The sequence below is a fragment of the Archocentrus centrarchus genome, chromosome 8 (genome assembly GCF_007364275.1).
Source record: "Archocentrus centrarchus isolate MPI-CPG fArcCen1 chromosome 8, fArcCen1, whole genome shotgun sequence".
NCBI lineage: Eukaryota > Metazoa > Chordata > Actinopteri > Cichliformes > Cichlidae > Archocentrus > Archocentrus centrarchus.
The window spans coordinates 3,871,358-3,887,707 of record NC_044353.1 but is presented as its reverse complement, the minus strand read 5'-3'; the positions used below and the strand labels follow the sequence as shown (position 1 = coordinate 3,887,707).

Sequence of the window (16,350 nt, the reverse complement as noted above, 5' to 3'; positions counted from 1 at the left end):
AACCACGCTCCCAGCGGCGGCGGCGACGAGACAGAACAGGGGGCCTGCCTCGCTCCCTGCGGCTGCCGTGCTCCCTGCGGCGGCAGCGCGACGAGACACGAAGCTGGCCGTGCTCCCTGCAGCGGCGGCAAGATGAGACAGGAAGCCGGCCGCTCTCCCTGCGGCGGCGGCGAAACAAGACAGAAGGCTCGGACTGAGCAGACGCCGCTGGACCTTCGGGCTGTGGGCAAGGCGCCAGACGGGGCTCGGACTGAGCGATCACCGCAGGACCCTTGGGCACAGGACGAGGTGCTGGACGGGGCTCGGACTGGGCGGGACCTTCTTGCGCTGGCTCGGACTGAGCGGGACCCTCCGGGCGCACGAACACTGGATGCGCAGGCTGGGGCTGCTTTGCAGGGCGTGCAGCCGTCTCCTCCTCTGACTGGGGCTGCTTTGCGGATTGTTCAGGTGTATCCAGTGGTGGTGAGGATGATGGATATTTTAAAAAAATAAGGAAAAATGCCTGTGAAAAATCCTTCATATACATACAGTAAATTGTACTGTCATTTTACTGATTTTTTTTTTGTTTACATTGTAAGACGTTTGCATACCCTAAAAAAAGAACAGTTCAAAGAAATCTATCAAAGCCCCAAATTACCACACCATTAATATCCAAAATGAGTGTATGCAAACTTCTGACAGCAAATGAACTTGGGTCCATTTCCAAATAATCATTCTTCAGTGAGATTATTCAAGTGGAAAACAGGTGCCAATCCTTCCAAGAGTGAACATCCCAGCAAATTTATCCCAAGGTCAGACCATGAAATATTGCAAAAATCCCAAGAGCTACATCTCAGAATCTACAGGCCTCAGTTAGCATGTTAAATGTTAAACTTCATGACAATTAGAAAAAGACTGAATAATATGGCTTGTTAGGAAGGGTTCCCAGGACAAAAAGAACATGGCAGCACAGCTTGGGTGCACAAACCACAAGACTTCTGTCACGATATCCTTTGGATAGATGACAAAGTAGAGATGTTTGGCCATAGCGTACAGCAACACTCTCTTAGAACTGAGAGGGTGTACTTTCTTTTTCATATGGCCCTATATAAAATTCAGTGTAATGGAACGAAATGCTAATCACTTTGCAGCAGTGAAACAATGCAAAATTGCATTTGGAAAAAAAGTCAAATGAGCAGCATTGTTTCTTCTCCAGAATCCGTGCTGTGGTTGGTTCTCTTCAGCAGAAACCTTTCAAACAGACCATTGTTTCTGTCGTACTGAAACAATTCAAATGAGAAACATTTGAATTTAAAATAACAGAACAGAATTCAAATGAGCAGCAGCATCTCCTACAGAAACCATGGCTGATAACAAAGATGGCAGATAACCTAATCTTCAGATTATCAGCCATCTATAGTCACACAAACATGGCTGCATCTGCAGAATACGACGAGAAATTGTTTATCCTGTTTATGAAAACTCCCTCATATCATTTGAGAAAAATGCTTAATAATTTAAATACCCGGATAGGTAAAGGTATGATTTAAAAAACAAACGGTTACCATATTAATCTAAGATGCTATATAGAATGATTGATAATGCAAGACAAACACTGAATCAGAAGTTAATATGTGCAAGAAAGGCAAGCAAAATCATCAAACTCATAATGTAATGTTAAAATCATTAAGCAGTAAATGATCTATAACCACAGACATGGAATTAAGGTACTGTGTAATTTTAGCAGCTTTTTCTACCAAGATAAATGAACTTGGGAGAAAAAGCCTTGAAATCAATAAGGATGTTTAAAGAGTTGCAGATCCTCTGATTTGCATAGCAGGACTGTGGAGTGGGGAGGGTTTTGAGGAACCAGGTTATAAAACTGCCCTGTTGGCTGTCTGTAGGAAGACCTTCCCAGCAGCACAGTATGTATAAAGCTTAAAACTGAGTAACTTTGTGCAATGTTCTAAAAACTGCTGTTATGATTCTGTAAATTAAGATCATATTAATACATGAAACTATGTTGAAGGAGTCTGATTTTCTGCAGGTTTGAGGAGATAAAATGAGACCTCCAGAGGTCCTTATTCTCATCGCTGTCTCCACGGCATTGGCCGGTAACTGTATACCCTCTCCATGTTGTCCTTATGTGCATATAATTGGACATGTGTTTAATTGTTTTATTTTATTATTCTGTTTTCTGGTTTTCTTTGTCATCACAAAATGCATTTATTTGGAATTCAGGCTTTAATGTTGCATTAAAACTGTGATTTCAATAACTTTATTTTTTAAGAACTTATTAAATTTGTGTGGCATCAGTTAACACACAAAATGAGAACAATCCAACATATTTTTATGCATAAAAACATAATTAGGCCCCTCTTAGCCCTCATTTGAATGTTTGACAAATGTAGTTAATGGCAGCTGAATGTTTTCAAAGTTATAGTTATATTTTTATTAATTTTCCTGCCTCTCAGGGAGTATTCGCATCAAGACCTTGGTATTCCCCACTGAAACATGCCGCAGTTTTGTTGAGATGGTTCCTCAGAAGCCGTTGAAACTGACTGCGTTCACTCTGTGCATGCGCGTGGCCACGGAGCTCAGCGGCAGGCGAGGGATCATCCTGTTTGCGTACTGGACTAAAGACTATGATGAGCTGAATGTGTGGCTTGAACTGGATGGAAGGTAGAACATTTACAGCATCTACTCTGTGGGTTTTTTCATATATAAAATCAACCAAACATGTAGGAAGTTCCTACTTGACCCCCTCAGAATCATTAAATCTGATTTTTAATGTACAATAACTTTAGGGACTTAATGAAGGCATGTAAAGATATTTTTTAACAGAATCTGCAAAAATGTCTTTGTGTGCTCAGACTGTCCTTTTACCTGGCTGGAGCTGGTGTTTTATTTAAAGTCCCTGAGCTCGGCGCCCTGCAGACCCACCTGTGTGTCACCTGGGATTCCAGTTCAGGTTTAGCTGCACTCTTCATGGATGGAAAGAGGAGCTTATCCAAAATCTACAGGAAGGGTCACACTGTCAGCCCAGGAGGCAGGGTCATCCTGGGACAAGATCCAGATTTTTATCTGGGTGATTTTAATGATCAGCAGAGTTTTGTTGGAGAGATCAGTGATGTGAATATGTGGGACTTTGTTCAGTCAGATAGCACGATCCAGGGCATGTTTGCAGGGAAGAGAGTATCAGGAGGGAACGTTTTTGACTGGGAAACTACAGAGCTGAGAATTTACGGGAATGTAGAGGTCGCCATTCGTGAGCTGGACACACTTGACTGTTTTCCTGAAGAAGACGACATTTGACAGCCTCCCGTGCACCCTTAACCACGAGCCTTGACACCCAGAACATTTATGTTGTGACATCCCAACCAACTGCGGAAAAGTACAAAACTGCAAACCTGCAATAAACAAAGCATCAGTAGAGACACAGATGCAAGATCTTGACAACCCAGCTGTACAAAAGTCAATATTTACTAAAACTTTGATCAGGATCACAGTACATGAAATATTTAAATGCATATAGTCATTACGTTTTAAAAGAAGTAAATTTTTTCAGTGTTTGCAAACTGCATGTTCTCATTGTTCCTTTAAAATACAGGTGTAACATTTAAAGTTGCTCATTCTTATGGTTATTAAAATAATAAAACGTATTTTCCTTTCAATCTGTATAAGTTATCAACACGATGTTATTTTTCTTTAACTTGATCTTTTATTATTGTATTTTATGACTGTTGTTAAATTTTGCAGTACTTCACATAATAAGGCCTTCAGTATGGGCCTGTGGAACCTTTAACAATGTTATCTAAATTGCAGATTATACTGTTTTTATTTGTATTCTTTATGCTGCTGCTGTAACACTGGAATTTCCCTCGTGGAATCAATAAAGTATATATAGATTTTAACGTGTGCATCAGTCCCACATAATTTTACTAGTAAATACAAAGTAATTAATTCACTCAAGACTGCATAAAAATCATATTGAGTCAACATGATTTGTGTCATTTACTGTAACATAAATCTATTGTCTAATGTTTAAGTGCCTTTATCGTGTTCAGGGTAATAGATTTTCCCCTGCAATTTGATTTCTTGAAGTCAAAATAATCCAAAGGCATTGTGTATTGAGTAAACATGAGTACTTTTACTTTAGTTACTTTCAGTATATTTTTATGCTGCTGCTTTAAGTAAATGATCCAAATACTGCTATCTCAGTATTACATTTACAAATACTTGTACTGTATAAAGTCAGTGATAAATACATTTTGTATACTACTCTAATTACCCACAGTCTTCATTCTAAATATTTTAAGGCTATAAATAACCAAGTAACTGGATTTCCTCAGTCTGTAGTGCTTTCCTCGAATGCGTGCTGCCTTCAAGCTCCAAGACCAGCAAGAAGCCAGGTGGAGCACCTCAAAAGCCTACTTAAACTCAGTAATCCAGATAACATGACAGCATCTGCTACACTTACCTGACTCTTTGTTAGACCGAAGGAGTGTCCTGACGTCCTCTGGCTTGTCACAGCTATCTCTGCTTTGGGCCTCAATTATAAATTCTGCAACAGATCCAGGTCTGTTGTGTAGAGTCAGCCTCTGACAGTTGATGTCTCCCAAGAGTACTCTGCAGACTGTTATGAAGGACTGATGGATCAACTGAAACTGCACATGAGCCTTCCATTGTGGTCTTAGTGCGCGCACCCCTGATGGCTCAGTCGTGCAGTCAATCAGAGTGCAAGTCTGGGGGTGCTGCCACTGTGGGCGCTGTGTGGCAGGAATGGTAGAGCCGTGGACTGAAGTGGGAAGTGTACGGGAGATAGAAGCTGTGTTACACGTTCTGGGATTACGAGTAACCCCCCCCACACACACACACCCTGGATGCATTTGTATATATCATGTGTCATCCTAAATAATCCAACTATTGGACCGTACATCCTCTCAAGCATTTCCCCCTGGGCCTCATCATTTCTTTTACCACCAGAGTCAAGGTTTTAGTCCAAAGACTGTGGAGCAAGTCCAGAATGGGATGACCCCTCAGTGCCTGAAGGAGCCCTGCAGATGTGGACAGCATGGGAGGCAGATTTAGAACACTTAAATGTTCTAAATCTGGGATATCCCTCCCTCACTGCTACGTGGGCCCTCAGATGAACAGGGTGGCATGTACCTGAGCAGTTCATATTTTTTGTGATGCATCGGAGCAAGCCTAGGGCTCAGTGGCGTATCTTTGCACCGAAGACCAGAGAATCAAAGAATCAAAAAGGACAATGACTGGATCCAAAATAAAGTGGAGCAGAAGTAGAAAGCAACAGTTTTAGGACAATGACACATTTTTTTGTTAATTTTTTTGTAAGTCAGATTTGCAGCATTTGCCTGTATCTGAGCAGCAAGGTGCAAACTTGCTGTAAATCAGTTGTATTGCTGTAATTTACACTCATGAAGTACTGGTCGTATTGCTCCCTCTTGTGGTCTTCTGAAGTTATCTAGAAGTTGAAAATAATAATGTATACTTTCGAGCTTTGTTTAGAGTTTATTTCAGTATTATTTGAATTCCGTATATTTGTCGCATTAGTCTGATTTTCTTTGATAGTCCTGCTCTACAACGATAGTTGTTAGACTAAAAAAAACATACTAGTCCTCATTCACACAGGCACGGACGGGGTTCGAACCCGCGATCTTCGGTTTACGAGACCGACGCCTTACCACTTGGCCACCGCGCCTGGTAATATAAATTTTGCACTATGTGCCCATCTGAAGAGAGCATCTAAGGTTTTGAAGTTTCTGTTTTTAAGTGTGTCATACTTACAGACCCCATCCAAATTATTGCTAAGTTTTGGCTTTCTCATCAACGCACGGACGCGTGTCATATTTCAGTAGTTTAGGGATTCAAAAATTCAATAACTGAAAAAGAATATCTTGACAAACTCCGTGTATGCAGCCGAATCTCCCAGTCGAAGGCATTGCTGATAAAGTCATGTCTCGGTGATGTTTCATAAGCTGTATTTTTGGCTGTGAGCGAAGCAAGAAAATTCTTTATTTTTCTGAATGGAGTTTGTCGTACCTCCGTCCGTGCGACCTCACACTCGCGAAGAAAGGAAATCTCCACAGAGAGCACCCGGAAGTAGATCAAGTGTCTCACCGCAGTTGGAATTTCACACTTTCCTTATTAAGCCTTCACTGTAGAGGCAGGACGATGATGTGACAGTCGCATGTAGATGTATGGGACGGTGGAAGTACTGTCTGATCCTCGAGTAATGCTGTGAGTAATGGCGCTTCTTAAAAACAAAACAAAGCTAGCTTTAGCTCGTTGGTAAAGCGTTAGCTGGGAAGCTAACAGAGGATGTAGGAAGTTTGCAGCTGCATTATTTTTTTGCGCACTCAGAGTCTGCGGCATGCGCTCTCCTGGTGAGGTATAACTGATAACAGTGCCGTTATCAGATTTGCTTGGTAGCTTTCCTTATTGTTTGCATTAAACATCAATGATCTGGGGGTCTAAGGGGGTCATGGAAAAACCTGGAAAAATAACTAGATTACACGAGTAATTTCCAGAACTGGAAATGTTTTAAAAGGAATATTAATGCTATAAAGTTTTGGAATTTTCTCGCACTCTGTAATATTCAAATAAAATGGACTAAGGAAGATTTATATTAGTGATATCAGCTGTTCCCAAATGGTGTTTGGTCTCTACCAAAGCTGAGCCAAATTCACCTCATGGACCTGCTGTTTTATTCCGTATGACTCGAAACCAGCGACTTTAATGATTTAAATAATCATTCACACCTGCTTCTAGACGGCTCGTACGACACTGAAGCCCCTTTGCTCCGTATTTAGGAAATTACTGAGGCTGCAGCCAGCCAGATTCTTGTGGATGATTTCACTCAGATACCTTTCTAGGCAAAATTAGGTACGCGCGAATCCGCAAGAGTTTTTGACCACCGTCTTTCCCTGGATGTTATTCAAGCGTTTTCCAGGGCCTCTGGTTTATGTTTAAATTTAAAGAAATGTGAATTGCTAGCAATTAAAGATTGTCAAACTACTGTTATTTGTAATATCCCTGTTAAACAAGAGGTTACTTATTTAGGTCTCTTAATCTCTAAAGACCAAAAGTTGAGATGCTCCTCTAATTTTACACCATTTATAGAGAAAACCAAAAATAAACTAAACCAATGGCTTCAGAGGGACTTACCTCTAAAAGGTAGAGTATTGATTACTAAAGCTGAAGGATTATCTCGACTGACATATGCTGCTCTCCCCTTGCATTATTTGGAAAAATCATACACACTATGTTAGAAAACCTGTTATTATGAACAATTATGAATCAGGTGGTCTTAACTTTCTGGATTTCTCTTCCTTAAATAACACATTCAAAATTAATTGGGCTAAACACTTTCTAGAGAATCCGACCTCTATCTGGAACCTTATTCCATATCATGTTTTCTTGCACCTTGGTGGCTTTAACTTCATCTTAAATTGTAATTATAATGTTGAAAAACTTCCTGCAAAACTCTCATCCTTCCATAAGCAGGTGCTCTTAGCATGGAAGCTCATCTATAAACATAACTTCTCCCCACACAAACCTTATCTGGAACAACAGAGATATTTTAGTTAAAAACTGGTCGCCCTTCCTTGAGACTTGGGTTCAGAATGGAATCCTGCTGGTGGCTCAGCTGGTTAATAAGGAAGGACAATTACCCAGTTATAGTGAATTCTGTTCAATATATAAATTTACAGTTAGTCTCCAGGAATTCTCCACGGTGGTTAATGCTATACCCTCGGGCACCTTAATGTTATTTAAAAATACTACTTATACTTTATCTGTTCCACCCACTGTCCCTGATTCAACCAAATCATCTGTAGGGAAAATCTGCTTTTTACAGGAGAAAAGAAAGAATAATAAGACAATACGCATGTTGTTCTAAGAAACATCTCTTTTGGCTATGCCCTCTCACGTGAAAGTTTTGGAAAGAGTTTAGCAGATTCACTATTACCCATATTTTAAAGAATTTTTCCCTATGCTGGGAAAATGTTTTGTTTTGTTTTTATAGTTTTCCCAGAAAGGATGCTAAATGTTTTTTTTTATAATAAACTTACTTATTCTTCTTGCTAAATTTTATATTCATAAGTGTAAATTTGCTAATAAAACGCCATGTTTTCCTCATTTTATTAAAGATACAGAACTATATATTAAATCAATAACAGACTCTCTCAATGAAAAGGCTTTAAAGACAATTTCTATATGTACATCTCTGCATGGCTACTTTACTTTTGTTTCTTTCCTTGTTGCTTAATTATTATATTGTTTTGTATACCTCATTCATGTGATTGTTGCATACTTGTTTGTTTTAAAATAAAGTTGCTTATATATAAAAAAAAAAAAAAAAAAAAAAAAGTTGTTACAGTTTGTGTTGTAACCGTGGGTGTACATATGTCTGTATACCCATGATGAAGAGCCTGATGAAAATATTAAAATAATATTCTCAACCGAGAAAAAATAAATAAATAAATGTTTTGACCACCGTCATCTGTGCGACTCCCGCATGCGTAGTACGATCAGTTTCGCTCCCGGTGACGAAAGTTCGATCGATTCTCCGACAAAAAGTGCTCTTTACCCCGGTTTTATCAATCCCTCAGTGCTTATAAACAGCTAATGATGTGCCACAAAGGCAGTTTTTAATGACAAAGTATTTTTAAAATATGTTTTCTTCACTGAATCACTGCCTTTGCTTCATACTTATGACCCGTGTATGTGCGTTCAGACCCGGCGTTAGCCACCAATTTAGACATGGTGGCTGCCGCAAGATGGCGCTGCGACTGTTCAGGGAAATATGAATGAGCTCCCTGAGGGTTTGCGTCACTTCCTCACTATCACTGAAGTGTTATGCTTCCAAAAATAATTGCATCAATATCTGAGTATATACAAACATTCACAAATGTAAATTCAAATCAGGTGTCCATGGAACCCTGAATTTCACAACAATTCCTATAGTTTTAATCAATTTTGATGAACTCAGATGATTTTATTTATCAGATGATATTATTATGATGACTAATGAAAAATTTATGCACTTCTTAATGCAATGTCTGGGAACAAAAAAACTGAATCGCCATATTTGTCAGGTTTTTTTTTTTAATAATTCAAAAACCTTTGTGCTTCTGATTCTCAGGGGCTTCCATTAAACCAAAAAAACTTAAATGAACAGAGACCTTTGAATCTTTTTCCTTGCATTATGAATAGAAGCCCTAACTGCAGAGGTACTGTAGGCAGTAATGAGTTGTGTAAATGGTGTCGTTTTCATCTGAAGTGTCTGTCTCTGTGTGTCATGGCAAATTATGGCCTGCAGAAGGTTTTGAGTACTTTGGCATGAATTGTTACGTGTCAGTTTGTCTGTTGTTTGTTGTCTCTGCAAGAGGCTGTTAGAAAACCTCACTTAGCAACGCAATGGTGTTATTATAATAATAATAATGACTCATAGGACATGGTAATAGACATCTTTGTTGGCGGGATAGTTCCTGTCAGTGTTACGGGACAACCGGTTCTTCTGATTTTCAGCTGTTTCATAATGTTGTGCTCTCTGTGGAGATTTGTCAACAACCATATATCCCATCACAGCAAGAGCAGCATCAGGGGAAAGAGCCCCAAAATGCCTACGATATACAATATGATGTATAATTTGTGCATGTAAAGGCAAAGGAATGGCCACAAAACAGCTGGAAAGCAGTTGTTTGTTTATTTTTATATCTGTGTGGCTGGCATCACATAAGTACTCTAATATGTGTGATATAGTGATCACACATATTACACATATTAGAGTACGTGTGTGTGATATATTGATCAAAACAGATCTGAACCTTTTCTGTTTGTCGTGCCTTTGTTCCAGTTTTTAACAGAGCCCGTCTGATCTGCAGCTGAGCCTCCCTCCACCCGCTTCGCCATGCCGTTGGTGGTGGATGCCGTGTGGGCGCTGTGGAGCATCACAGCCGGAATCTATGACTACTTCCACACCAGTGCCATGGAGGAGAGGATCCACACCCTGGAGAACGTCCTCTCCATCCACCAATTTGTTATCGCAGCCCTGTCAGCGGGCCTCATCCTGCTCATGACGTACATACTGTGGAGAAAACACTAAAACCTTCCTCAGCCAAAGGACGAGCGCCCACTTGATGTCGTTTTGCTGCAGGATGTCTTTAGTTGGCTTCCATTCGAGCGGTTGCCTGAAGGATGGCGCGTTCGGCAGTTAACGGGGTGTCTCAGATGAAGTCAGGTGCACTGATGGGCACCTAAATCTGACTAACGAAGCTCCACAAGGACATGCTTTCTGAAAACTGGTACACACTGGGTAGTGGGTGCTTGGCTGGGTTTGTCTGTTTGCTGCTCTGTTTAAATGTTAACTTTGCCTGGTACAACCAATGTAACAGCTTCTCAAGATGAATTTGCACTTTTTTTGTGAAGCTTAAAGGACTTCACTGTTTAGGAAACCCCTTTGTTACACCTTCTCAGAGTGTAACGAAGGGGAGAAAGGAATTTACTGTTTGCTCTGTTACGGTTTTTCTGAAAAGGGAAGACTCTTTTTTTTTTTTTTTTGTTTTTTTTTTGTTAGAAAAACCAAGAATGACTGTGGTCACTGCTACATTATTACATTAACCCCATTATTGAAAGATCACACTATAATTAACTCGAGATCAAATCTTCTTTCATGCATTCAAATGAATCATTCTGTTTTTTAATAACATCCAAAATTATCTGCTTATCTTTACATCTTATTGCTCTATTTTCATGACTTAGGAACAGTGACCATGTCTAAATGAGACACAAGATACTTGGTAGTAAAGTGTAGTAATTAGGAGTCCCTCTCATACCTGATTTGTTTGGTCCACACTTTTGAACTTTTCAGCCTCATCAAAGCCAGAATTACAGGTGTGAGACCTCAGGTGCACCAAACAGGACAGGAGATGGTTTCAATTAGATCAAATGGAAACATGGTTTGTTTCATTTCTCGTGTCAAAATAGTTTTTTTGGATGATTTGGACCTTCAGACCTGTTACAGGAAGTTTATGGCAGGCTCTCAGACCTGTAGAAATGAGCTGCAATAGCACATGGGGAGAGCAGGAAACCAAGTCTTTCATTTCTGTAGCCGTTTCTTTTCTTGGACTCAAACTGAGTAACTTTGCATGATTCACAGTTTAAAGTATGTTCTAATGCAGCCCTTCAGTTCTTCTCCTGTCTTCTTTCTTTTAGGCTTTAGTCATACAGAGAGGTCAGCAACCAGCTGGCAACCTCCAGGGAGAAATGTGTATTTCCCGAGTAGTTGCTGGAAGTTGCTGGCTGCTGTTGGGTGAAATTGGTCACAGAGAGGGTGCTGCATCAGACAGCACCTCGTGATTGCTTCGGTCACCAGCAGACTGCTGCCGTCATCCATAGTTTGCGTGGAAGATGGTCTGTAAGCACTCACCAAACAGCAGAGAAACTTGGAAAGGTGCAGTGAAAACTGGAAACAGAGAACATTCGGCTTCAGACTAAAAGTTCTGCCTTACTGCTTTAACCAGCATGTTTCAAAAGGCGCAGCTTTTACTTTGAAGGCCAAAAGCCTCTGTTTCTGGTTTGTTTCACCATTTCACTACTGTTCGGTGAGTACTTGGCGAGGGTTTGCTGACAAATCGGCTTCTACCATGCAAACTACTGGCAACTGTGGCAGTCTGCTAGCAACCGCAGCAAACACAAAAAGGTTTTTGGTGCAGCACTGTAAACCTCCTTGCAACCATTTTCACCTAACAGCAACCAGCAACCACTCGCCAACCTGTCGGGGAACTGGTGACCGGAGGTTGCCAGGGGGTCACTGACTGGTCTCTGGGCCCTCAATTGGCTGCCCCTTGAAAACAGCAGGTGGGTGGGACTTCTGTGCCTGAGATGACCATATTAGGGATATCCGTTCTCTGTGACATCACACAGAGCCAAAAGTAGAAAAAAATGTGGAGAAATTAAGCAGTCTGAATCCTTATCTTTCAGTTGACGTGAGCTGCCCTTATTTTAAACTTAGGTCATGTTTAATATGAGCTGCCACTATTGTAGGGTGTATCTGATAAAGAGAATAGGTCCACTTTAATCACTTGAAGGGTGGAGCAAGAGAACAAAAGTTGACATGAAATGTAATTCAGCAGTATTATGCTGTATTACATAACAGATTTATCCTTTAGCTATTTTCCAATATTTAATGCTGTTTTGTTGAAAATGAATAAATTCATTATGTTCCACTCTGAAAGGCCAGAAAACCTTCAGATCAGGCAGGCGGTCCCTTAAGTGCCTTGGCTGTAAAGACAGTTAAAAAAAAGTCCCAAAATTTGAGTAGTATGAAAGACGTTTATCCAGGTCATCTTCAAGGTAAAATTCAGTTACTCACCCGGTGAGGTCAGTTAAATGTGTGAGGGTGACGACTGGAATTAAGCCACTGAGAGGAAGTGAATTAGTGCTCAGTCTGGGCAAAGTTTCCAACCGTCCGCTGTCAGTTCAGCAATATGCTGATTTATTACAGCAGTATTTAACATCAGCTGTACAATGCCAGGTCTTCATGGGACTACAGATCATACATGATCAGATTCATAATGAGATCGGCCCTCCAATCTCATTGTACATCCTGTATAATGACAATAAAGGCATTTTATTCTATTCTAATAAGCTCAACACAACCAAAAGGACTCTGTCACTACTCAGTGATTGCTCTTTACCATTTAATTCTGTATAGAGTTGAATTTTCATGGAGGCAGACACTGTAATTGGCAAAAAAAACAAAACAAACTCTGCCGGTCACCGAAAGAGGATTTATTCGTCCAATCGCCCCATCTCAGGTGCTGCTGGTCGTAATGGTATAGTAATATCATCCAATTTTTCTCCATTTATTCAAAGAGTGCTTGAAAGCTTTCAGCCAGAGGTTTTAAAGGAGGGAGACGCGTGACCTAAAAGAATCCTGAATAGAAATCAGTGGCGTTAGAACTTCCAGAAGAAAAATGCTTTTTAAAACCTGATTTTGGGGCCAAGTGAACCAACCTTTTCAGCATTTTTATAAAGAATCTTTGACTGGTCATTCTTTACAAGCACTTTTAAGCAGCTTTGACCTTTCAAATTAAAGTTAATTAGAAGACTACTTCAAAATAAATGTCCTCAACAGCATTTCTTCCAAGAAGAATTTCACAGCCCTTGTCTTACAGTGGACACACTAATCCACTATCTCTCAAACATGGTAACAATGCTGTCCCCCTTATAATATAGACATGAGACGATGTCACATCAGATTAGAACTTTACTTTCGGTTACCACACAATAAGCCCACACTCGAGCTGACCAGTAGAAATGTGGTTTAGTACCATGAACGCACACAGGCCGGCTTTAGTCCAATTCTGTCCCAAAGTCCAATAACTTGCGTCCAGCTGCGGCTCCGTCAGACTGAGCTCTCAGCTGCTACGGCAGGGGGAGGCCGGCTACGTGCCATGATTAACTGATAGATGTATTGCTATTGGTCACTGGGCGAATCATGCTTCCTCCATGCCGCTAACCCATGGTCTGCAGGATGGGCTTTTTAACACCTTGCACCTTTGTTGGCAGGGTGTAGGTACGTCATGTAAAGGTGTGTAGTGGCTTCATATAATGTGAAAATAAAACTGATTCCATCTTAGAAGGAAGTGTCGCCCCTCGGCAGCCTTCTGGTCTCACCTTGGGACAGTTCTCTTGAAGCATTATCTAAATTAACTTTGATGGTCAGTCGAGGGCGAGGCACGTACTATGGAGCGAGATTAATTGTTTAGCGAGCTGTGTCGAGCTTCAGAGTTTTTAGTGTGAAGAAAATGGCTGTCTTTTTACCTGCCTAAATCACCGTGGTAACTGATGCTGATCACATAGCCTGGTTTGGGTGGAGGTTATGTTAAGAGTTTCAGTTTAAAATCGTCTGAAGCATGTTTTCAGCACATTATAACTCTGCTGGGGGAATACGTTTTTATGTGCAGCTTGTTAAGCCGTACTTTACTAAAAACCACTGAATGAAGCGCAAGCACCGACTTTAGTCACCATATTATCATTGTTTTCATCTGATGATGTCTCTGATTGGAGTAGGCGGCACTCATAGGGACTGATAGAGGTTGATAACTACCATCGTTTTGTCAAACCAGCAAACACAAAGAAAGCCCGGCTGTGTTTGTAGTATACCCCCCGAACATAAAAGCTGCATGTTTAGTTAGAATCAACAGTCAAATGTGAAAAAAACTTTTCTGTTTTTTTTTTTTTTGTTTGTTTTACTTCTACCCCCATCTTTGTTAGGCATTACTCAATCCTCCCATAGATTTAAGATTGTGCCAGAATTAACCAGAGTAAATGTACACAAAGGAGCCTGGGTTGGGACTTTCAGTGACTTTATCCACCGCTTGAATTTAAAAGGCTTTAGTGAGTCGGGAACGCCAAAAATGTGATATCTGGGTCTGCTAAGTTTGATGGGAATGTGGTCGTACTGGAATCTGTCCCATCTTGGAGAGCGGTTCTGACATGCACAGTCGCTTCAGTGTGTGGAGGAGATCTTGTTTACTGTAAAGATTATAATCAGAGATTTAAAAAAATGCTTTGTGGCAGCTGTGGTTTGTAATTATCCTGATTCCAGCCGACGCACCTGGACTTACAGGATATGCACAGAAACACTTCAAACACTGGGGAATGAATTCATCCTGTACGTGGTTTATTTATTTTTCTAGTCAAACAGAAATGATAGTTTGACCTCCTACAAGTATGTGTTTAATGTGATCTGGAAAAGGAGATTGTGTGTTTTATCTGTTTACATTTTTACTAATGTGTTTGAGTCTGAGTGTGGATGTTATGATTTAACCAGTTACTGCTGGCTCACATTCACTGCTGTACCTGCTCACACTCTGGGCTTCGTTGTCAGTGTACTTTATGCACTACTGTGTGTGTTACCCAGCCAAACCTCTGCCATGACTGCTATTACAAGGGAATATGTTTAAGTCATGACTTTGTTGTGTTTTATTCATAACCTGTTTGATGATTGCAGCACCAATCAACTTAGCTAACTCTAAGCTAGCTGCTAACAAACAAGAAATAATGGGGACTTAAATACTTGTTGTTCAGACCATTTGACACATAAGAGGAAACAAAGAAACAAATTCTAATTAATAACAATAAACAGGCAACTCATAAAGGAAATACACAACATTTAAGGTAAATTACTTGACACCCCCCCATCACCATATGAGTTTGATATGTAAATAAGAAGGATGCATATGTGTGCAACGTATACTAAACTAAAACTAAGGCAACTCATATTGCGTAAAGGTGTTGGTGCATGGGGGTTACCGACTTCATAGTTGTGGCTGCAGGTGCAACAGTTATATAGGCCTTCAACTGTGAGGGCTGCTTTGTGAGTCTGGGGTATTGTTTCATGCTTTTCGGTTCATGCTTGGTTCATGTTGCCAGCAGTAAGTCGGACCAGTGGGGGGGCTGGATTTGTGACTTTGATGGACAAAATTTCTAGGCAAAGTCAAGGAGCTGAAGTTGAACATAACTGTGCTTTTTTTTGGATGAAATGCTCCTTCTTGCTTCATCGAGCAGCGACGACAAACGTGCACAGGGGCAGTTTGGAAGAGTCCGAGCACCTCCGAGGCTCAGCCTGAAGCTGGTGGCGCACACACTTGGCGCACCATTTTCAGGAATGCGCACGCTGCGTTTGGTCTGTTGCGGTGACAAAAAACAAACAAACAAACAAAAAAAACCTGTAAATTTATTGTTTTATTAGCTGGTCCACGTGCCACCCTCACCTGTGGCAGTGACCCACAACTGGCGGAAATGAGCTTCCTCTGAAGGATGTATAAAAATGTATAAATAAAGGAGGTGGTGAACCAGTAATTGAATATGTCTCTGTTAAAAGGATCCATATTCTTGGAGTCTGTAGCCTACCTTACAGACCATCATTAAGCAGAAAGCCTGCCTGGAAAAATACAGTCGTATTTAATGCATTTAAAATAATAATGTGGATGTAAAAATAAAAGTTTGTATAGGTACAAGAGCTGCACTGAATTCCAGCGTTCCTAGTGCTGTGTGTTCATGAGCTATTTTAGGCCTCATAACGTTTTTGGGTCAGTGGTTCAGTCTGCAGGCGGTACACCCCTCCTTTCCAACCGAAATGTCACTCAGCCTCAGTGCAATTTCTTATCATACAAATTTTCATTTTTTTTTATCTTAAATAAAGCAAACTTTTGGATTGTGTGATATTCAGGATAAAATCCCAGCATTTCTACTAGTGAAATTTAAAGTGTGCTGATTCAAAGCAAAGTTATATTTATACTAAGGCTATTTCCAAGTTTCTCCATTTGTGTAACATAT

The 16,350-nt window shown here is 40.5% G+C and overlaps 1 protein-coding gene and 1 non-coding gene across 3 annotated transcripts; one reads left to right on the top strand and one right to left on the bottom strand.

Moving 5' to 3' along the window:
* Positions 1-304: 304 nt before the first annotated feature.
* LOC115784845 (pentraxin fusion protein-like) lies at positions 305-3,692 on the top strand. Of its 2 annotated transcripts, XM_030736208.1 has the most exons (4): positions 305-462; positions 2,027-2,093; positions 2,454-2,661; positions 2,853-3,692. In XM_030736208.1, the coding sequence occupies exons 2-4, from the start codon at positions 2,042-2,044 to the stop codon at positions 3,292-3,294; spliced, it is 702 nt and encodes a 233-aa protein (XP_030592068.1). In that variant the 5' UTR covers positions 305-462; positions 2,027-2,041; the 3' UTR covers positions 3,295-3,692. The 2 variants fall into 2 exon arrangements, with proteins under 2 accessions (XP_030592068.1, XP_030592069.1); XM_030736209.1 differs by lacking the exon at positions 305-462 and having other exon boundaries at positions 1,766-2,093.
* A 1,937-nt stretch (positions 3,693-5,629) lies between these two features.
* trnat-cgu (transfer RNA threonine (anticodon CGU)) lies at positions 5,630-5,701 on the bottom strand. The gene has a single exon. It is a non-coding gene; the product is annotated as a tRNA-Thr (tRNA).
* Between the last annotated feature and the right edge of the window lie 10,649 nt (positions 5,702-16,350).

Excerpts from the sequence above, each read along its gene's own strand:
- LOC115784845 (XM_030736208.1), top strand. The coding sequence starts at position 2,042 with ATGAGACCTCCAGAGGTCCTTATTCTCATCGCTGTCTCCACGGCATTG. Across the intron at positions 2,094-2,453 it reads TGTCTCCACGGCATTGGCCG|GGAGTATTCGCATCAAGACC; the intron begins GTAACTGTATAC and ends CCTGCCTCTCAG. Across the intron at positions 2,662-2,852 it reads TGGCTTGAACTGGATGGAAG|ACTGTCCTTTTACCTGGCTG; the intron begins GTAGAACATTTA and ends TTGTGTGCTCAG.